At 38.7% G+C, this 23,639-nt stretch overlaps 1 protein-coding gene across 1 annotated transcript; it reads right to left on the bottom strand.

Annotated features, from left to right (window-relative positions):
* Positions 1-2,132: 2,132 nt before the first annotated feature.
* On the bottom strand, positions 2,133-23,500 carry CNOT7 (CCR4-NOT transcription complex subunit 7). Its single transcript, XM_042871711.1, has 7 exons — positions 23,426-23,500; positions 22,444-22,646; positions 21,888-22,081; positions 19,109-19,270; positions 11,281-11,425; positions 7,258-7,368; positions 2,133-4,966 (listed from the first exon to the last, which is right to left on the bottom strand). The coding sequence occupies exons 2-7, from the start codon at positions 22,558-22,560 to the stop codon at positions 4,838-4,840; spliced, it is 858 nt and encodes a 285-aa protein (XP_042727645.1). The 5' UTR covers positions 22,561-22,646; positions 23,426-23,500; the 3' UTR covers positions 2,133-4,837.
* Between the last annotated feature and the right edge of the window lie 139 nt (positions 23,501-23,639).

Here is a 23,639-nt window from a genome sequence, read left to right as displayed (position 1 = left end):
AAAGGAAAAAAAAAAAAAAAAAAAAAAAACCAACATGCCACTTCACAATGGTAAGCACACGGAAACCAGTAATGAGAAGGAGGTTCAGCTGTGTACTATAACTGCTATGCTGTGGTTCTGTTGTGATTTCAGCACATTGCTTCATCACTTTTCTAAATAAAAATTCCCAGACAATATCAAACACCTTCAAATAAGCTTAGTATTGAAACAATAAGTTCTCATGTGGAATACCTAAAGGAACCCTGTGAGAGAACATTAGACTCCAACATACTCATCAAGCTGATTTAATCAGCCTTTCATCAATTTTTTTTTTTAAAGTGACCACAAAAAAAGGAAGCAAAAGTATTTCATATAGCTGAACAGCAACTACCACTCAAGAACATTCAGCCAACATTATTAAAAGCAAGATTTCTTCACTAATGCTTAGAACCTAGGAAACTCTACTTAGCACTATAAAATGAAAACATAAAATCTTACCTTCCTCTCAAAAGATAGATAGGTTTGATTCTATAACTTCCATTCTGAAGTACACTGCTATTTACATCAGTGTTTAAGGTGATTCCCCTAGCATGAAAATTAATACCATCGGTGCTGTTTAATTAATGGAAACACAACCTATAACACTGCAGAAGTGTCTTAACTGTGTTTATGTAGAGCTATACATGAAGCGTACTTGTTAGCAATCAGCTTATCCCACTGTGACCAGAGCCCTCTCAACATCTTGCTCAGATCCGCTCTGCTCTCTGCAACTGTTCAGGCTCCCCCACTGAAAGCAGTACTAGTTATCTTTGATATAGTAATTTGAAGTTAAATAAAACCAGATAAACAATAACTGACTCCCAGGCACACTGCACCCATAAGCTCCAAGAGTTCATGATGCCCCACTGTCACACACAGAACCAGTTACCTCTTATTGCAACCAAACACAACATTGCAAGAGCACGCGGAAAGCACAGACCTTACAGAAAACTGTGCATCTACACCAGTTACGTCTTCCAGTCCATAAACTAAAAAATGAAGTAACCATTACATCTTCACTGCGTGGTGTGGCATGTCCTCTGGGTGACCAACAAGCAGCAAACGTACCTCATGGCTGCAGGACTCTCCTACTCATGCCTCATCTACTAATTCAGGAACCAGGTTGGTCTAGTTAGATATATTCTAATACCACCAGATCTCACGTAAGTTAACACTAGGAGAGACCTGTGACAATGTTGTCTAAACATACCTGCTGTGAGCTGTGAGCTCAGTCAGAAGCTATCTCACCTTCATAAATCCAGGCTTCTAATCGTCTTCTTATTCTCCATGTTTGGAAATGGTTTCTAGGATTAGCTGCTCCATAACGTTCCCAGGGACCAAGGTGACACCAAGAGGTCTGCAGTACCACAGGTCCTCTTTTGAAGGCATCTGTTCTCTGCTTCGCCCCAGGAAACTACCCTTACACTACAGTGATAACATTCAGGCTTGTTTGTTGCTTTCTTAGCCTTTCTTAACTGTACAGTTAGTGTCTGCATCACTCCTGAGTGATCTGTCCCTGCTTCCACAATCGGTACTCAGTTCAGTCAGAAGCTCCATGTTCACCACTGCATGCTTCCTGCAACTTTTACTTGGCTTGAATGAACCATTCTTGAGCTTGAAGTAACCAGATTGAGGAAAATTTTTTGATGTCAAAGGTACAGGTCATCCCCAAATTCATAACAGAAAAATGTACCAAACACTCAAAATCAATTTCAGACCTGTTTTCTCCCATATCAAAAATTCTTCTTGCCTAGTTTCAATAAGGAAAGGGATTAAATGCTTAAAAAAAAAAAAAAAAAAAAAAAAAAAAAAGTGACAGAACATAATGTTCTTGGAACATCTGACTCCAAGAGCCAAAAATACAAGTGAGGAAAAAAAAAGTCAAATCAGACAACAGCTTTTGATACTGCATTTCTTCTGACAAACCTCCAACAATAGATTTTAAATGGATTGGGAAGAGGAGAAGCCTGCAAGGAGAATTCCTGTCTCTGAACAAAAATGTACATGTCTAGACAGCTGGAAATCTGCCTTTACATTTATTTTCACAAAAGCAATTAATTCTGTCCATTTTGGAAACAGATTGATATTTCAGGCTCCACAGTTTACAAGTAACAGTCCTATGCATAACAGGAGACAATTTGTTTTTTTTCATAATCTTGACAACTTACCATGCAAGTCACTCCTTAATGGAAACTAAATCTAATTTTGGCACAGAAACAGTGCTGCATAGATGCCTCCCAGCTGTAACCAACTCTCATCACCCTGGATCACATCTGATCAGACAAAGAGTTCACACGCAGAACAAAGCATAATCTTAGTTTAATATTAATCACTGTCTTTTAAGGGCTTTTTTGTTTTGTTTTGTTTTCCTGCCTCAGGAAAAAAACTAAAGAACACAATTGCTTAAAGTCAAATGTCCCATGAGATTTTTAGGTTAGAGCTTATAAAAACAGCCTGATCCTGCAGGCTTTGCAGGTCCTTTGCAGCTGGGACATCCAGTGCACACCTGCTGCTTATCCTTGGGTTTAGGTTCTTCCAGCAAAAGGAGTCTCAGCTCTGCCATGCCCATGACTGGAAGCAAAGCAAAGCACAGAGTGGCATGCAGGATGCACAACTGTCACTTGAAAAGCATATCCCATTCTGATCTAGAGCTCTTACCACACACACACCTTCACAAACCTCTAAAAACATCCCTTCACCTACACCTAAAAAATTATTTCAAAACAAAATCCCAAAGAAAAGTTAGAAAAGTCATTCCCTCCAAAAGTTAATTATTTTTACCTCTACAGCTATTGAAGCTGAAAACAAATGTATTGATTTCACAAAACTTTCAGTTGAACCTAAATATTAAAAGGCAATTTGATGCCATAGTAAGAATGCATTGTGCCCTTCTGTCAGACAGCACCCATCTTCTTGTTAAAGCCAAAGAAGAAACAAAGTTAAAATAACTCTCCCTTACCTACTGCATAATGGTACCAACAGAAATCATCAGTGGGGTTTGGTCACTTCAGGATGAAGCTGTAGTTACCTCTCTAGCAATGCAGGTCAGTGGGAATTAGTGCAAAGAGAACTCTGCTCTGGATAAAGCATCAATCAACAAGCAGTGAACTGTATCATTTCACAAACAGAGGAAGACAACCATCTGTTCAAACAAAACAGCATTATTGACTGTAATACGCACATTGCAGGAGGAAAAAAAACAACTTCAACAAAATCACCAGTCTCTTGTTATGTAAGAAAACATTTTTTTAGGCCTTTATTTACAAAAGCTTTAAAAACAAATACCCTCTGTTACGCAAATTATTTGTTGTTTAAAAAGGACCACCCAGTTACATTGTCGTAACTCAATGAAAAAGGTGTTTGGTGCTGTTTGTTATTTGTCTTTGCAGTACAAGGTAAACAGAATAATTGGCGAACATTCGGAGTTTTTCTGTGATTGATTTCCGTGCAGAACACGCACACCCCTACGCGCGCACGCACACCCAGGCACACAATGTCACACTTTCCATCATCTCAGGCTTGGATTTAGCTATTCAATACCAAAAATGCCTCCTGCACAACTGCTCTGTACACACGGTAAGCAGAGATAAGAACATATTTTAGGGTCCTTTAAAACAATATATCTAAAATATATTGCTAAGATATACTCAAAAATAAACTAGCATTACAATCCTCAGGTAACTTTATTTGTTCTGAGTTATTTATATTTTGTTGTTTTACAACAAATACTGTAACATCTGTCTTTGTAGCAACTACAAAAAAGCACGATTTAGTTGTCCTGATTCAGTAATACACTTAAATAGTATTTTTTTTTTTTTTCAGATCTTTGGGTTCTATCTTGAACTAAACTGACTTCCAAAAATTGTCAAACCAAGTACATAATAAATATGACTTCATAAAAAAATATTTGGAGTATACATCACTAGAATAAAAGTTAATCAAGGGAAGTGCGCCATTACAAAATTCCTACTATTCCAATAGCCTTCAAATCTCAGCTTAATGGCAAGATGGTAAAGTCAGAGCTGTTCTTTTCCTGAAGGGTATAAAGCTGTTTTCTCAAGCTTCTTTCCCTCCTCACAGAGCGGATCTAAAGCAGCAGGCCAACCAGCAGTTGGCACGTGCAGGATGTGTCTGATGGCAGAACATTAGTAAAACAACAGCAGTTACTATGGTTTCAGTAGTTTGTTTTGCTTGAATGAACGCAGGTTATGCAGCAAATGTCATATTCTATGGGTTGAAATACCAAAAGATGCCAAAAATACAGTGTGAAGTTGCTGAACTTGGAAGATTATTGTTTCCTAACTAAGGGCAGAAGAAAAAAAAACTTCAAATGAAACAGAGGATTGAGTCAGAGTTGCTCTCTAAAGTGCAAATTTGATGGTCCACAATCTTGAATAGCTAAAACGCCTGCATACTGGAAGGAACAGACATGAATGGGAAGTTAGTTAGAATCAGCATGAGTTAATTTGGAGAAGGGAGGGGAAAGAGACAAAAAACCTAAGACCAAAGACCAATACAGGTAAGTTTACCATACTATTCATTATGATTTAGCTTTCCCCTTCTCTCTGCCACACTGATCCTACACATGCTTCTTTACAAATGGGCTAGTTATGACTCCAAAAGTAACCCATAAAATTCTATATATCAACATTAAGATCAAAATCTGTGATAGGAACAGTCAGGTTTAGTACATAGAAAGGCAGAAAAGAAAGTGTGCTGAGAAAGGGGGGAAAAAAGCCTTATTGTCCAAGGGGTTCAACCAGAGATAAAACATATGTACAAGCATGTGGAGCTCAAAAAGATGGCCTTTCATTTCGTGTCATGACTGTTTGTTGGCTTCTTCTTCATAAGCATTTCCTGTGCCATTTTGTACATAAGATGACCCCGAACCAAGGCCATACAAGTGGCCACAATATTTGGCATCGTCAATGTGATCTTCAAAGAACATCTGAAGTGTTAAAAGAAAGACACAAATTAATGTCACCAAAAACACCCAGTTTAAACAGAATGACAGAAAAGTTTAAAAGCATTACTGTTGGTTTTAGCATTGCATATCACATCCCTAGATTCAAATGACATAAAAATAGCATAAAATTCAAATAGCCTAAAAATACATTTAATCGCAACCTAAGATCAAAACACGCTATATATTGCAGTTCTTTAAAGTAAATCAGTCAAGGAATACCATCAGTCACTCTGTGCACCTCACATGACAAAATGACTGCATGTTTTGGTAGTTTGGTGTCACCTCAGATACCACTTGCTTTTCTGAAAGTGCAACAAAATATCTCTCCAGCAGATTTCTTTTTGCTTTCTCACAACAGATATATGTTTGGTATTCACTGCAAGTGCCCACAGTCTATCTGCTTATCACTGGGGAGGGTTCCATCATACCTTGTCTTGAAATGGATTTACACTACATGACTGTGAGGCGAGAATGAGGAGGTACATGTTTGAGCACAGGAATTATGGAGTTTAGGAAATCTATCTTCCTGCATTTCTCAGCTACCTCCTCTAAGAGGAGGGCTTCATTTAAAAAAAAAAAAGCAAAATTAGAAGAAACTTTTTTTTTTTCTTTTTTTTCTTTTTTTTAAACTAAGACTGCATTTACGTAAGACTTCATAGTCTAAATTATCAATAGAACCTTTCAGGTGCTGTACTATACGAATTATAAACAGAGAAGAAAACCTCTAAACCACAGCTTGCTGTTCCAGCATCATATATTTATATATTTTTCTATATATATATGTTTATACCAGCATCATATTTATATATTTCTGATGGAAAGAAAAAGATCTGAATTTTTTGGCTGGGACTTGAAGAGCCAGCAAGTTGAAGTTCTAAAAGCAATTATTAACATTAACAACACCGTTTTGTATCTTTAAAAACATTGTGAAACAAAGTTTTTCACTCTAACATATATTGCTAAACAGTGAACAACTGAAAAGGTTTTAGAAGTGCACACTAAGTATATTTACTACTGTTGACTAGTTTTTACTTCAAAATGTTGTATTTTAAAAGAAACACTGAAAAAATAATCAGTCTTTGTTGATTTATTTAAACAAGTGATTTGCACTAAAAGCTACACTTCTCTGAGTAAGACCTTAGACAAATTCAGGCAGATAATTTGTTTCTTCAATAATATGCAATTTGTTACATGGCACCATGGGTTTTGAAAGTCAGTACCTTAGGTACAATCCTTTATTTGCTTTAGATTTTGTTTCAAATACAAGAGCAACAGATAAACAATAGCATGCAGATTGCAGTTAACAGCACCTGTGTGGATCACAGGTGGATCATATCAGAAGCAACATCCTCTGCTGCAGCTGTAGCCCGTGACCAGCTCAACAACATCCACAGTTTCAGGAGAGGAGAACAGTGTTGCGATGAGCAAGCCAGAGCACACCACAGCACTTATATTTCAACTGCTGTCTCACTAGCGGTTGTTAGAAACTCATGGTCAGCTTATTTTCCTATATACAAAAGGCCATGTTACAGAAAGCAGAAGCCTCAGCATGCAATACTAAACCTTATAAAAAGATGAGGCTTGCTATTGCCATTATGAAATGACACCAAATTCCCATCAGAATGTCACATTCAGATGCCCTAGCATTTGTCCAGTGTAACTGCTTTCAAGAAGCCCATTTAGAATTTGTTTATTCCACTCATGAAAAATATCCTAGTATTCTTCCATTGTATCTGCATATACAAATAGCAAGGACATAAAAAGCTTCTTGATTTCCCTTCAAAATTTTAATTGATTGATATGTTATGTTTTAGAACATTGTACCCTCCAAGTTTTAGCTGGAAGCAGCTAGCGCAGGCAGAGCTGCTCATTCCCTGCTGCTAGGCCTGTCACAGGCAGCAGTGCACACCAGCTGGGTATTACAGCTCAGCAGAAGCTCTGCAGAAGAGCAGCCTGAATACAGTCACCCAGTAAAGAGTCTGGCTCTAGCAGCCACTTTGCCAAAGAAATACTGCAAAATAGGCAATGGAAAGAAAAGAAGGAAAAGCCAGGCATACAATGAGAACAAGAAGCGACGTTCACAGTAGCTAAATAGGGAAACAGTAGGGCTGGTTCACACTTAGTGTGGGGAAAATACAGTCTTACTGTATATATCTGTCAAGAAAGCAGTGACCTCTGAAACCCCTTAAAATACAACGGACATCAGAATCAGCAATTCCATCTATTATAGCAAGTTACGACTACGGAGACAAAACCAAGACACGTGCACCTACTTCTCTCATTTTGAAAAAGGCCATTCCTGTGAGTAAAGAATCAGATCCTGCCTGATGTTGTGGTCCTATCCTTTCCAGCTCTAACTGCTCAGCCACTTCTTGCAATCCACCCTGAAAATGAAAACATTTGTTAACTGCTGAAAAAAAAAAAAACAAAACCGAACATCAGTATTTGGGAAAAACTTGTTATACCAACTTTTAACTTCAGTATATTTTAAACACTTGCACAGAAGCTTGAAGAGTCTCTATGTTGGAAGATCAAGCTTTCTGTATCAACAGTTGTATTCACTTCCATCTCAGAAGAGCTTAAATCAAGCTGTGTCTGTGTCCAACAAAACTCCTATTGCCTCATGTTCCGTCCTTCCCCCAAGAACAGATGTTGCTACTTAACAAAACAATCCCTTCAAGAGGCTGAAAGGACTGGCGATGCTGAAGAACAAATCAAGGTGTTCCTGTAACCCTTCTATTTGAATGAAAGTTTAAACTGTAAAAATGTCTTACTGCAAATACAAGAATTCAAGTGCTTACAAATTGGTGCTTAGTTAATGTATGTAGGCTTCCTCTGAAAAAGACTTGTTTTCTCTTCCACTTACCCTTCAACAGTTCAGTTGAGGGTTTTTCACTTCACTTTACAAAAACTAGGAATATCCTTAAATATCTAGAAAGCTACAGGAAATACAAAACAACAACAACAAAAACCCGAGTACACAGTCCATCTGTACAAGACATTCTAGTTGTCTTTAAAATTTGTTCCATTAACTGCCAAAAGAGGACAGGAAAAAAGAACATACAAATGATGAATTTCTGTTCTGCAAGTTGTTTTTTAACATGATGAAAGCCAAAGACATAGTCAACTTCCTCTCAGACACGTATATTCAATAACACCACATTGAATGAAATCTACCTCTTACAAAAGAGAGGATAAGCATCCCACATGCAAAAAGGAGCAATTTAAAACTCAATATCTGAATACTGACGCGTGGTTTAAAAGAACATACTGAAAAGGTACAGAAATCACTGCAAACCTACCTGCTCCTTTATTTTCTATTAAGCTTAGATAGGTTGAAAATCTTCCAAGTTGTAGAACAACTAAAGTAACTTTTCATTTTAGTGGCTCAAAAATGATAATTACCATTTGCAGAAGCAAACAGTCAGAAATTTAGTTTGGTTTTACATATATATATGTCTATCCTTCAAGTGATCTGCATTATACTTTAACTGTGATCTTTGCAAACTGGGGGAATATAATTTCATACTTCTTAAAAATCATTAAGTGCTGAAACCACTAGAAATGGACTAAAACATGTGGCTCATGCTTTATAGTCTAGAGAGATCAAACACCAAGGAGAAACCTTTAGTGAAACTATAAGCCTTTGAAAGGTGTAAACATCACACAGAGGAAATGATCTTAAATCAAGACTGCCTAGTATCTGAGGTCACCTGTGTCCTCAACACCTTCAGCAAGTTTCAATCATGGGCAGGGAAGCAATAAAAGTGTAATAATGTTAGAAGTGATACAGTAATAGAAATCTGACCAAGAGGCCAGACCTAACGTTATGAAAATTTCTATGAATCTTAACACAGCACATTTTATTTTAAAAATGAAAGCTCAAGTAATAACATTCCCAAGTAACACCAAGCAAACCAACGTGAACCACTGGTACTGGCATGTCTAACTTTATTCCAGCTTGAACAGTTGAGTATTGTTTGAATAAATTTGAGAATTAGTCTGTATATAGTACAGTCAAGCACTGAAGCTTGTTTTCTTCATTTGCTTGGAGACAACATTCAAACAGTGCATATACACCAATTCAGTTGTTTAAGTTATACCCTTAAGGACGTTCAGGGATGATGGGCAGATCTCAAATCAGTGTTCTCTATAGTCTAACTCCCAATAACTAGCTGCTGGTATTAGCAACAGCAGTTGCCTTTCCAAGGTATTATTTGCTGTTTCTAAATTCTTGACTTTCCCAAGCTGCAACTTAGCATTGCCTCATCATTATGCAGTGCTAGCTGTTAGGCTATCTGCACCAGCTTCAAACAGCTTTTAAGACAAAAACACTCACTAATCACAAATCAGTACTATTTACACAGTGGCTGCAAGCTCTGAAATGTAGCAAAATCTACAGAAACAGGAGCAAAGCAAAGAACGCTTTGAAAATAATCCTTCCAATATATATAGTTACTAATAGATATATTTGTAAATATTTCATTACAATCGCCTCCAAAGATTATTAGGCTACTGAAGTTTTCTTTCAGGAAAGACCTTCGTGCTCCAGACAAGAATATTTAACTTGTGGGGGAGAAAGACAGTAGAAAGGGATTCAGAAGAAAATGAAAGCAAAGGCTATAAATCTACTTTAGAGTTGCTATCACTGCAAAAATGCATGGAGTTGTCTACATGAAGATTTTTATAGGCCAAGCAGGAATTTAACCTATACTACACAAATACCTCAAATTAGTCACAGTCTGCATGCTTAGTACACTAATAACATTCATTTTTATTAGAGCAGCATACTGCAAATTCATTACAAGAGCAGTAAACAGCTTCTACATCCTCAAACATATATTTGTCTTATCAGTGCTAGAAATTCATTTTTGGTTGTGTGAGAGCAAAGATAGGTGGGAAGCTTACAGTAAATCAGTGTTTTTTGTATGAAAATAACTAACACAAGTCAATAAAGGACAATTGCACAGCAATTCAATTCTCTACCATTTAATAGACATCAAATATGTCAGGAGAAAGTGCATGCAATTTTAGAGTCACAATATGCAACATTTAGCAACTTTTTCAGACTGCTGCTCTCAGTACAGTACAAGTCCACAATAATGTCATCGCTGTTATTTAGAGTGGTAGAATAGCCCACATCCCCTCCTGCTCTTACCAGTCTGCAGGTTAGAAGAAAGGAACAAGATTTGCCGCAGGAAAGCTGACCTACATACTAAACTCTGGAAAAGACACCCTTGTTCTTAAGTTTTGCTGAAAGAAGACTCATGAAGGATTTTCTTATCTTCCAAAATACATTTGAATCTCTAAACAGTGCAGGTTACACACAACTGTCTCCAGTAAATGACAAGGAACGTAATTCCCTCCTGCCCAAAACCACTTGGAATACGTGAACAGCCTGGAACACCTGGAACAGGGATATGGAATGTCACTTCACTGCCTTTCCCAGGTCACCGAAGTAGATGATACATACTGTTCTTGGTAAGTGTATCACCACCACAAAGATAAGAGACGTTTTACTTCACCGTTAAGTGAGAAGGTTATTTTCTTTTGTTGGTGTTAGGCTTGCTGCCCCTAACTCTTAAGAGACTTCTGAAGCTTGTTTTTGTTTCCCTTCTAGTTTCTGTGAAGAAAAAAACACATCTAAAGTGTTCTCTAATATCCAGCCAGCTGCGCAACTGATTATCCCAAAAACTGGATGAAGACTTTTCTTAATAACTAAAAGGGAGATCTCAATTTTCATCATCAATTTGGTTAACAAAAGAAGTTACACATCTTTGTAAGCTACTATTTAAGTGATGCACTAAACACCTCAAGGAAACAAAGGACAATTAACCCCATGCAGACCACTAGTTCATCATGACAAAGTGAAAAGACTTAGGATTTAGTTGTACTACAGTTTGTGCTCTCTTTTTTTATTCATGTTCTTTTTTAAGAAAGCCTAAAAAAAAAATCAATTTACTTTCCATAAAAGCAACAGTCATTTATTTCCTCAGATGAGTGGTGCACTTCATTCCCGTAGCAGTCCAGAATCTTAAAGTTCTTTAGCAAGTACAGTTGTATACATACATTTTTAAACTAGTAAGTAGTTATAAAAGTTGACATGCATTTCCGCCTGCCTCTATCAATAGACTTTAGCAATAAACACACCAAGTTTGAGAACAGTCCTGTTTAAAGGATATTATCAGAGCAAAAGCAGAAAACCAGAATACAAAAGATAAGCTCTCAGCAGAAAGTATTCTCCTCCCATTCGCCCCCCAAAAATGCCTGGACTGAATCATTAACAGATTACTTACCTTCAGATTTTTGCAACTCTTCATGAGATACTTCACATCATAGATGACAGGGAAAAACAATCGCAGTATCTCAAAGAAGTCCAGCTCTTCTTCCGGTAAATTAGAGTTGGTCAGGATTTTTATTAGATAACCAAAGTCATATCCACTGCAAATTAACAAATATAACAAAAATTGACAATACAGTCAAGTAACTTAGAAACATTCTTCACTTCTAACATCAACAGTATTAAACATTAACAAGAAGGTATTTTGTCTAGTTCAATGCAACTTTGACTCTTACAACAGAGTAAGAATTAGTGTAAATGGTCCGAACTGCAGCTTCCAGAGAAAACAATTTATTCTCAAGTGACCACATGAAGCAAAAACATGATCTGCTTGCAGATCCGATAGAGGATCTGATAACAAGAACTTAAACAGAAAGACTCCTAGCTGATTCCTAGTACTGAAACAGAGGAAGAGGCTTCTACTTCATAATCCAAAGGAAGGACAAGCTTTCACGAGTCAACACATCTTTACACCTGGAGGTAAGTTTACTCCTCGGCAGTGAAGAAGAGCAGGCAACCATTCAGCTTTCCCAATTAAATCAGCACAAAGTTAGACAGCTAACAACTTTCAGTAGCTTGCAGACTATGACTCATTTGGAAGGCAATGACAGAACAAGTTGGAAAAATTTGTTATGTACATACAAGGCTAGGTAAGAAAAACTGAGGTCTTACAGAGCGCGCATGGTGGAGAAGAGGTTGGGAAGACCTCCTCTCCATAATCCTTTACTGAAGAAAGAGGACATAGGAAGGGGGTGTGGCAGTAAAAACAGAAAGCATGAAATAGACTACTTTTACAAAGGGTTATAAGATGAAGCAGAGGGTTTAAAGTACACAGTAAGCAGGCCTGATAACTACTTATCCTTTTTCTTAGGAAGATGGAGGTAATAAATCAGATTATTCACGATCTGATCATAAATCTGATCCTTCCTAATCCCTTGTACTTGCAGGATTGCAGTATTATGCACTGAACCAGTCAGGAGACTGACACATTATCTTCCATGTTATTAGGTCAGCTCTGAATTAAATAGGTTCATAGACTTTGTTGGTGTCCTGGGTTCAGGTGGGACAGAGTTGATTTTCTTCATAGCATCTGGTATGATGCTATGTTGCAACTTTAGGAGAAAAGCCACACTGATTACACACCGATGTTTCAGTTGCTGCTGAGCGGTGCTGTGGGAATCAAATGTTTCTGCATTAGAACAAGATAAGAACTTTTATTTAATAGTCTCCGCTGCCATAGTTCTTTTCAGGGAGTCTCTGATACATCACTTGTCCTCTAGATAAACCTTCCCCAGGAATGCATGCTCAGTGAGACATCTTGGAAGCAGCAGGATGATTGACTGACTGACAAGATAGAGCATGAATCAGCAAGTGTCAGAACGTAATTAACAAATGTAAATCTTTGGTAAGATTGTGAACCTGGAGTACCCAACCATTGGGAGAAAGGGGAGTGAGGGGGTACGGGGGAGACAAGGTACAAAAGCTCTACTATTGTGTCCATAGGTGCTCCTGCTTGTGGGACACCCACCATCGCAATCACAAATAAAATGTGCTTCTATCAAGAGTTACCAGCCTGGTAAAATTATTTGGATATTTCCAACATAGTCAAGGATATTTCAGTTTCTCAGCTCTTGCACAGTCCTGCCAGCAAGAGGGACTGAGGGGACACAAGGAGCTGGGAGGGGACAGAACCAGGGACAGCTGACCTAAACTAGCCAAAGGGATTCTCCATACCATATGACATCATGCGAAAACCATTAAAGTGAGGGGAGTTGGTCAGGGGGCAGCTGCTGCCTGGGGACTGGCTAAGTATTTATCAGTGGGCAGTGAGCAACTGCATCATGCATCACTTGTCTTGTGTGTGTGTATATAACTAAGATTTATGTTACTTCTCTCTTCCCTTTCTGTCTTAGACAACAGTTTTTATCTCAACCCACAAGGTCTACTTTGTTGGTATTTCACTGTTTTTCTTTTTCCTGCAATTCTGTCCCTCATCCCATTGGGGGGGAGGAAACAAGTGAAAGGCTGTGTGTGGTGCTGAGCTGCCTGCTGGGTTAAACCTCAGCAGCTGGTATGCAACTTGAAAAATGACTGTACCAGCAGGACTGCTCAACTGAAGGCTGTGCTTATGCTGTTTAAGAGCATTCGCAGCACATTCACAGTCTAATTCAAGTGAATGAATGGCCACCCAGACGTGAATTCTCAATTTCCACCACGGTTGCACGACCATGGTACCCTAAGAGAATTTTGCAACATGGTCCAAATTCTTGACTGGGGTCTTTCAGCATTAGCTATGAGGTGAGCGATACATGACAATACAATTAATTATAATAGTTACTGTTTACAACTACCTGAAAGGAAGTCACAGCTAGAGAGCTAGAGCTAGAGTCAGCTTCTTCTCCCAGGTATCTAGTGATAGGATGAGAGGGAACAGCCTCAAGTTGCACGAGGGGAGGTTTTGGTTGGATACTGGTGGTAAGTGGACATTTGGACTAGATGATCTTATGAGATCTTTTCCAGTCTTAGTGATTCTATTCTATATAGTCTATAGTGATTCTACACACAAATCAGATAAGAGTGCTGTACTACTGATCCTGTACTGTACTACATCCACTTAGAATGGTGACTGCTGATGAAGGCTTAAAGCTTTAGCTTACATGTAAAAAGGTTTGCTTTTTGTACCTTTTGTATATGACTAAGATCTCTACATCACCTTGATCTTACAAATTTCTAGGCAGGGAGCAGAAAGTCTTGAACACACAAGGAGTGAATGTATTGTTTACTAGAAGCCCATTAATACAAGATACGCAGATGGTATAGACTAGTGCAGCTCTCCTAAGGGAGTTTCCAGTATGCTAAACAGGAATTTCAAGCTGAATGAATCCTGTGCTGCAACTGCTGCTTTGAAGCTGTGCTGGCAGCAGACCAAGTTCCACAGCAGCAGCCACCGGCCAGGGAGCAAAGGAGCCAAAGATAAAGGTTTTCAGTGCACTCTTAGGATGTAAAAACCTGTTGCATACTATCAAAACAAAAGCTTGGAAGCACCTACACAGAAGGGTAGTCCTCCATGGAACAAAGTGGGAAGAAAAAAAAGCCCCATCAGGGAAAAAACTAACAAAACTGCTCAGGATTAAGTAGACTCTTAATCCTCTAGAGACTACAGAACTTATTTATAAACTCAGTGAGTTCCTGATATCTGTTTTTTTTTTTTTGTGACTCAAATATAACAGCTGCATCAAAAATTTTCCCAAGGAAAAAAAAAACCAATACTTGTGCTCACCTTTCTTTAAACAAATTATATTACTGGACTGCTAGAAAACATTTTCAATTTTTATAAGAAGGAAATAGTACAAGAAGAAAGGATTCATTTAGTATTTGTATTGAGAACGAGCAATCTAAAACAACTTTGCAATTATGGTAAGAATTTTTGTTCGCCAGACACTGTTGTAAATACGTTCATTTGGGAATCCTCACACAGAAAATTGAACACGATAAGTGAATGGTGAACTTATTTAACTGAATTGCCCTTCCATTACATGGCAGCATTCGTTAGATATCTTTTCATGGATCCTAAGCACAAGTTAGTTTTAGCTCAATCAAGTTCTCTCTTACATTTCTGAAATTCCCAGGTGCTCACACTTACTCCTGTTGTGCTCATAACAACAGTCAGAAAACCACACATTACTGATCACAATGCAGTACTGAGGCATTCATTTGTCTGTATACTTCTGGGGTTTGATATGCTCTCCTCATCCGTACTTACAATGAGGTAAGAACTACCATTCTAATTCAAGGCTAAAATATATTCATTTCAAACATTTTCAAGTGGCCACTGCTGACTAACAAAAGGGGAAGAAGGCTCACAGTGAGCAATTATTCAATTACTTGCTCATTAGTGAAGTTTTCTTCTAATACTATAACAGGCAATTAGTGGTTTATACCCCGGAGCAGGGAAGCTTCCTTTCTTAAAAAGCTTTTACTGTTCCTAATACAATCACTTAAAGTTGGTAAGTGCAGCTAACCGCAATGCCTGGAGCTATACAGCACCATAAGCACTCTTACCACCACTGTTTTTCAATCAACATGGACAGCTGTAGGCAACAAGACTACCAAGAGAAGATCAAATGTGACCACATTTCTTTCACTCATTACCGGAAGAAAAAAAAAAAAAAGAAATCAGATCAACAATTAACAATGAACTTTACCCAAACACCAACAGGCTCTGAAATAAATAATACCTGATAGGGCTGAAAAAAAAAAAAAAAAAAAAGCTTTACTCCATCATAAAACTACCTATATTCACACAGAAGTGAGCCAACAGATTTTCTAAATTTTACTAAAATCTGTCAGACATAAATTATTAATGAAATGCAATGGCTAGGAACTTCCCACCTTCTCAAAATAAACATTTAAGCCTAAGAGACATATCCACAGTACCTCCCAAGGAGTACCAAGAAGACTGCACATAGGCTTCACTGTATCAGCAAGCCAAACACCCAAAAACAGAATGTGAGCTGTTGTTTTACAAACTGGCTAGATTGCTAAATATCCACAACACTCTTGACTCTGACAAGAATTATGAATTCAGGGCCTTCCTTTCTTCTCTCATCAACTCAAATAAATTTTAATACACTAAACATTTAATGTGGTCTCCTGTGAAGCTACTGTATGTGAAAACTGGTGACAGAAAAACTTTCTTCAGTCATGTCTAACAAAACTGCAGATCTGCACAAGTTTGCCAGTAGGTCAGGATGCCAAGACAAATGCAAATCAAACACACATAGAAAGCAGGCAGAGAAAGCTATTTCAGAAGCTACTATCCTAGAAAAAAGTTATATAAGAGTTCCAGAAAATTGAAGAACGCAAAATAAAACCAAAACAGGTAACCTCTCACTCTAAGAAAAAAGTATTTCCTCCCCTGTCACTGTGCAAAGACACTTAAAAATTTTGGGTGTTAGCAATAATCAAATCATTTTGAAAAACCAGAAACAACAGCATAGTCAGCAACTACTGAGTACAAACCTTTCATTATTCTAAGAATTAATGTATAGAGAGCCTACATGAAACAAAGCTTCAGCTGAGCTCTCACACTGTTTTAAGTTCACGTTAATAGAACATAATCAAAAATACAACTGCTCAATATTCTTTGCAGCATGTTTTATGACCCACATTCATTTCGTAGTTGAGCAAAATCTTACCATCCTCAGAATTTCACCCATTACTCCCATTAAGGTTTTCTGCTTAACATCAACATGCTCTGTCAAATGCAAAAGCCTTTAAATACTTTCAGCAGAGTTGTGGACATTCAGCGTTTGGGAATTAAGAGGATGTCTGAAGAAGATTTCTAAAGACATTTTCAGTGAAGTCCACAAGAGATACACTTTTTAGCAAAAGCAAATGAACATTATTAAAACTATCCCAAAAACCTGAGGCAAACTGCTAAACACCCCATCATTGCAGTTTATACTACCATCAGCACAGTGTTAGTCAACAATCACAATCAAAAACAGCAACACTTTAAAAAGAGTATCTAGTGAACAAGAGGCTTTTGTACTCTTTCGCTAGCACAGGTTACAATGCATCCTTGAAGTTAACACTAGGAAAACTTTGTAGCTTTAGTTGCTTCTATTTGGCAATGCCTTTTGATACACAGGTTGCAGGCCTGTACCTCATGTACCTCAGTTCTTCTCCTGAACTATCCAAGTTATTCTGTTGCTGTCAATTACAAATTTGCACATAATAATGGGTTTAAGGAACTTAATTCAACACCCATTTAGTATCTGTGGTCATTTTGAAACAGTTAACGGCATTCTTATTCCACTATTTTTCACCAGGCTGCAGCTGTAGTTGCAAGACAGAGAGAGTAAGATTATTTAGGAACGAAGATGTAACATAAACAGATAAAGCCCTGAATGGAAGACACTGTAAGGGGGTTAGGCAACAAGCATACTTACAGATGATTTTTTTTTTTGGAAGTCTAACTGGAAAAGTGTTTCTACTAAGCAATATTGTTTAATTATTTCAGACAACCAGATTTGAGTTTTTAACAACCCCACATGGAATGCTTTTTTTTTTTTTTAAATATATAATTATTTATGGAAATCTTTTGAACTTTACTGAATCTTAGCATAATGCCATTAAGTCACATGCAGAGCACCACAGCTTTGCTAGGTGTCATGCATAACAACACGCCTTTCCAAGCCCCTATTAAGAGACAGTATCTTCATTTAAGTTAAGTTTGTATTCAGATGAAACATCTGTATAGTTTCATTCTTCATTTTTCTTCCCACCAAGGACAGTGTACAATTACTTTCCTTGTTATGTACAATTTTTTGTTTCCTATCTTACATTCCTTGCCAAAGCAAGCCTTAGTTTTCAGTTGCTTAATGACTTAAATACTTCTGATTAAATACTTCATCCACCTTTCTCTCCTCCAAGCTCCCCACTAATACTTAACAGTTAAGGATAAGGAATTTGGCCTGCTGTTCCCCCCCCCAGTTTTGACAACAAACATACTACCACCCAACAATGTAGCACATCATAAACATGAATATGACTGCAAAAAAACCTCCAGTATTCAGCTAAAAAGCTTATTCTACTTTCATTGACTTGCTTAGCAGACAGCATTCAAGATGTCAACTTACACTCATTACATGCAATAAGCTTCTAAACTCACAGTTGCCTGTAAAAAGTCCAAGCTATCCCTGGCATTTAGCTGACTGTGCAATAACTAATGCCTAAGTTTTAAAGGTTTAAGTCTTGTCAACAGAATATCGTAGAATCATAGAATGATTTGAGTTGGAAGGACCTTTAAGATCATCTAGTTCCAACCCCATTGCTATAGGCAATCCTTCTATTTCCTTCTAGACCAAGTTGCTCAGAGCCTCATCCAGCCTGGCTCTGAGTCTTTCCAAGGAGCGGGCATCCACAACCCCACTGGGCAACGTGTTCCAGTGTCTCCCCACCCTGAAAGTGAAGAATTTCTTCCCAATATCTAGCCTAAATCTACCCTCTTTAAAACCCTTTCTCCTTGTCCTCTCACTACATGCCTTTCTGAAAAGCTCTTTTCCAGCTTTCCCGTAGGCCCCCTTCAGGTACTGGAAAGCCGCTATAAGGCTGTCGTCTCCCTCCTACCAGAGCCTTCTTTTCTCCAGAGCTCCAGCTCTCTCAGCCTGTCCTCATATCTTGAGGGATTCACATAGTTTTGGGGATTCTCATTTCTATTTCTACTTGGAAAACGTTCCTGCGATGGAATGAATGGCAAAGTATATTCACTGCTGCTGCTAGAATTAAGACTTCTACTAGGCCTCTCCTAAGCTGAAGAATTTTTGTCTGCTCATATTAGCACATTTACAACAAATATAACTCTGCTTCATAAAAATCTTTACTAATAATTCTGTGGTATCTTCCATGAAATAAACCGCATTTGCTCAAAATCTGCTTACAAGTAGCTTGTTTTTAACCACTGCTACTGTTATGTACACATGTGATATTAGAGACACAATGCCACCTGCTGGTCTAGGAGTTCCATGCATTGCTTGCTCAAAGTTTTGCTGTTAAAAAGCCATCATCTATGCCATTAGCATCCCACACACTCTACCTTTCTAACACACAACACCATAGATAGCTGAAATAGTTTTTTTTTTTTTGTTTTGTTTTGTTTTTTTTTAAGTCTTACCAATCAAGATACATACTACACACCAGCAGATGTACACCGCTTAATACATGAGACAAAACCCAATTATCAAAACAGACAACTCAATTACTTAACATGCAAAATTCACCTGTGAAATGAAAGCCACTTGACTCCTTCACATAGTACAACTCCTGATGTCATAAGCAGTTCTGCAAAGTATTGCGTCTCAATTCCTTCTTCCTCGTGCTTTTTAAACTGGATACCAGATGTTGTTAACAGTTCAATAGAGTCCTGTGCGTACATATCTTCTCTAAAAGCAGAGAGAAAAACATTTTTACAATCTACAGACCTCGCTGATTATAAATTAGGCAATCTTTTTCCCCCCTATTCGTTACAAAGACATTACTAGCAATATAGGAGTAGCAACTTGAATTTGTTCCGTGTTTGTTATTAAAATGACCACTTTTCATAGCTTTTGTTAACTTTCATTAGTAGTTCATGATTCCTAGCACCTCCATTCCAGTCTCCTTTACAAAAGTCTATTTCCTGTTCCTCCCTTTTTGCAGACTCTACAGAAGAAAGTACATGTAAGGATAGTTACATTACAGTTTAAGGTAACGATCCTGTTCAGTAACAAAACAGTTGGACCACTGACACCTGCTACATTACAGAATTAATATCAATAACCAAATTCCAGTGCTGTATTTGTTCTGTGCTTTCCATCCACTTCTTGCTATCTATAATTTAAGCTTGCTCGTGAATATTCAGATACATGCTCATCAAAACCCCTCATTACAATTAGAAATTCAGCATTGCCCCATTAAGTCAACTCCTGAAATCCAGACAGTCTACCATTCTGTTCTAAATCATCGACTTCTCTCTAAGAGTCAGATTTTGAACCTACAGTTTAACAAGAAGGGAAAAAAAAAAAAATCCAGTATGCCTTACTTGATCCCTTTTATCTCTGCATTTGTTCCATTTACCACCCTCAGTTTTGTGAGCTTTGTGTTACAAAATACCGAAGTGGATAAAACTTTAAAAGTATCATCTGAAGTATAATTTTCAAAATAATTGGAATATATAGAGCAGTTATTGGAAAAAAAAATGCAAAGCTGGCTCTACTTAGATATTATTTATATTACTGTCTATAACATTGTTTTACAAAGTCTCTTCACCATATAGTTTTCCATTTTCATGGGGGAAAAGACCTCAAGAAATAAAACTGATACGACGATCCAACTGGACTACTAGGTTCAGCTGCAGACTTATATTTCTTATTCCTAATAGCAAGTCATAACTCATCAAGAGAGAAATACATTCTCAGGACATGTTGTATCTTTTTTTCCTTCTCTCCCACACAGCTGCTCATTAGTTCTCCAACTTTAAGGCATCAGCTTCCCAACACCTGTCCATTTCCATAACACATTAAAGAACCCATGCAAAACAGACATGCCTATCATGCTCAAAATAAATAAAAGTTCATTCCAGTTTGTTCCTCTGTACTAATCAGGTGGATAGTTAGTTTATAGAATCAATTATGCTCCTTAAAAATATACAGTGATAGGAAATGGTTGGAATAACAAAACAAAACAAAAAAAACAAAACACAAAACCAACCCAAACCTTCTTCTAGGAAAAGTGAACAGTCGCTTTGCTTCAGAAGCAGAACACTTGGAACAGTGCCACTTCCCAAAAAGTAAGTTTAGGAACACACACGCACAAACACACATTTTGGCATCCCTATTCAAAATGTTCACGTTTCATGCAGCACTTATTTCATTCTGTATAAAATCTCCCCACCCCCAATGAACTAGCAACAAGTCCATTGAATGACACCCTAGATACTACTTTACTAAGCCTTCTTATCTATGCAGCATCTGAAACAAATGAATGGAAAACTACTTTTGTTTTCAGCTGCTTGATATACAGAATATACAGCAGACCTTAGAAACTGAATAAAACATAACCGAGGTTCTTCTTCCCAGTTTGAAAGTTATTAATTCATCCCTCTTCCTCTTTCTACTGCACTCAGCATCTTTAGCATGTTCTTCTAACAGATATCTTCCATGCAGCACTCATACAGCCAAGTTTAGATATACCAAAATATCAAATCTGCACTTCCTTTTCTTTCAAGTGATGTTTCAAACATCTTTAATCTTTTTAAACTTTAAAAGTTTTAAAAGAGAGTGTCAGTCCTCAGACTAAACTTCTTTGTGACAAGCATTGCTTGTTTAGAAAAGTAGAAAGATTAAGAGGGACAGCAGCAGTTTTCCTTCATAACAATCACAATTACTTTAATTATATAAATAAACTGGGGAAAAAAAAAACCCACAAAGGCTTGTTCTTTGGGCTTCCTTTGTAGGCTGCAATTTTAACTCATGCAGTCGAGTGTTTCAATGATCAGCCCAAAACACTGCCAAAAATCCCCAACCCTTCAACAAATTTAAATTCGATAAGTGCCTGCTCTAATACTTTTATCAGGCCATATGAGAACCTGTCAGACCAATTATGGCTACTTATGGAAAACGTCAAGATGGGGTCATAGCTGCTTTAGTAACCTTGTCAAGTACTGCCAGATGTAATCAGAACCTTATTTAGGCATCTCAGCCCACTGGGTAAGTCACATTCATACTTAAAGGCTTACCACTAATACAAAATATGTTCTGAAATGAAGGCCAAAACACAGACCATAACAAAACAGCTTGCATTTTTTAACAACATATTAACAAGAAGAATCCAGAACCAAAATCTCTGCAAGACAGACTACACTGAAATGAAGGAATAAAGCACGTATGTTTAGTTAACACAAGTCCCCCTCACATAAAGGATTCCAATTAATAGATTAAAAATATTTGCTTTAACTTTTACAATCTAAATTTTCATTAAATCAGAAACATACATCCAACAGTATAGAGAGGTAAGACTCACGTTAAATTAAATTTAAAATTAAATTGCCAAGTTGAAGTTCCTGGAGGGTATTCCCCTTGCTCATTCATAAACGTCAGTCCTAGTTGAATTATTTTTAGCAAATCTACATTGCAGCGTAATAATTGGTATTGATAGTCTGCATTGCTTCTGAATTCTCCAATAGGCCTTGCAACTACTCCTGGAAATTCTGTATCCTGTAAAGAGAAAAGCATAACTTTAGTAGGAGACATCTATGAAACTTCACACACTTCCTGTTTTTAATAAAACATTTCAAGCATCAAAAAATTCCATAGCTGAGGAATGCTGTGCACAAACACAGCTTTAAACACAATAACGGATGGTGGTATTAATGTTTATGCATTAAGAACCCACTTTTTTTTTCCCAATAAAAGCGGAAAAATAATTTTACTAGCATCAATTTCACTAACATCAGAAAAGATCATCACGCTTTTTTTTTTTTTTTTTTTACAAGAAAAACTGATGCTAGTAAAATTATCAAATGTTATTATCAACGAGATTTTACAAGATTTTAGATAAACATCAAATGTTTACTTACCATAGCTACATAGTTATACTTCCGTATAACTTGACGAATTTTCTTCATCTCTTCATCCAAGTTACAAGCCCAGACCTCACAGATTCTTTGGCTATGGTCTACGGTAGCTGCTGGCATAGTGGGGGGCTTTAGAGACCGTACATCAAAAGTTACACTTGACTGAGGATCAGTTTCATAAAGAGAACCTTACTTGTCTTTTTTACCTAAGAGACAAATAAAGTATTAAGTTTTCATTTGTCAGTTATCTGGAAAAGATGCTTTAAGAGCAGGTATAAGCTTCACCCTTCAAAGCAGAGCCACTAGAACCACGTGCGTTTCAGTTACGTGAGTTTCTCACCCAAAATAAAACCCTCAGCGTTCCGCTGGTAACTGTACTTGGTGCAAAAAGCCAGGTCCGCCAGCAAGCAGTACAGCGAATCAAAAGTACACCCGGGCCCACAAGCGGGTCAGAGGAACGCGCTCCTTCGGGCTCCACGGCTGCGCGTGGCATAAAGCAAAGCGGCAAAGCGCCTCCCAGCGTTCCGCCGCGTCCGAGAGCCGCCGAGTACCAACGGGCGGCCGGTCGGGGCGCCGCACGGAGCAGAGATGACGCTTTTCGATCTCGGGGGCACGAAGCGAGCCCACCTGGTCCCGAGCGCGGTACCGGGCACCGCGGGACGCGCACGGACACGGCCCCGCCGCTCTCCCAGAAGCGTCCCCAGGGAGCCGTGGCCTCCCACGCACCCCGAGCAGTCTCCAAGCCCTTTCCCCGCAACAGAACGCCACGACGCCCTCCGCGCCCGCCTGTCCGGCCGCTCCCCCGCCCCCTCGGGACCGGCGCACCCCCAGAAGGCCGCGCAGGCTCCCCGACGCCTCCTCCGCCCCTGGGCCGCCTCGGAGCCGCAGCCCCACCGCGTCCTCGGGCCGAGGCCTAGCGGGGCGCGGCTCCGGGAGAGAACGGCGGGGCGCGGCCCCCCGTCGCTGCCACCCGCCCCTCACTCACGCGCTGGGCCGCGGGGGGGCCGGGCCAGGTCCTGCGAGGCCCCCGCGGCCCCCGCCGCCCCGGAGCCGCGAGTGGGCGCGCAACACGCAGAGAGCGCAGCGCCCGCCGCACAAAGCCATTACATCATCGCCGCGCGCCACCTCGCGACCTTTCCCCCCATCGCCTCACCCGCCGCGCCGCCGCCCTCCCGCGCCGCCGCTCGCGGGGCCGCCAA

Source organism: Lagopus leucura, unplaced genomic scaffold (assembly GCF_019238085.1).
Source record: "Lagopus leucura isolate 7727_CA_CO unplaced genomic scaffold, USGS_WTPT01 Super-Scaffold_100004, whole genome shotgun sequence".
NCBI lineage: Eukaryota > Metazoa > Chordata > Aves > Galliformes > Phasianidae > Lagopus > Lagopus leucura.
Note: the sequence above shows the minus strand (reverse complement) of the source record. Positions and strands in the feature narration are given on the sequence as shown.

Coding starts and splice junctions, on each gene's coding strand:
- CNOT7 (XM_042871711.1), bottom strand. CDS start 22,560: ATGCCAGCAGCTACCGTAGACCATAGCCAAAGAATCTGTGAGGTCTGG. Junction 11,426..19,108: donor AAGTGGCTTTCATTTCACAG/GTGAATTTTGCA, acceptor GTTAATTTGCAG/TGGATATGACTTTGGTTATC. Junction 4,967..7,257: donor CCTTTTTCAAAATGAGAGAA/GTAGGTGCACGT, acceptor TTAACACTTCAG/ATGTTCTTTGAAGATCACAT.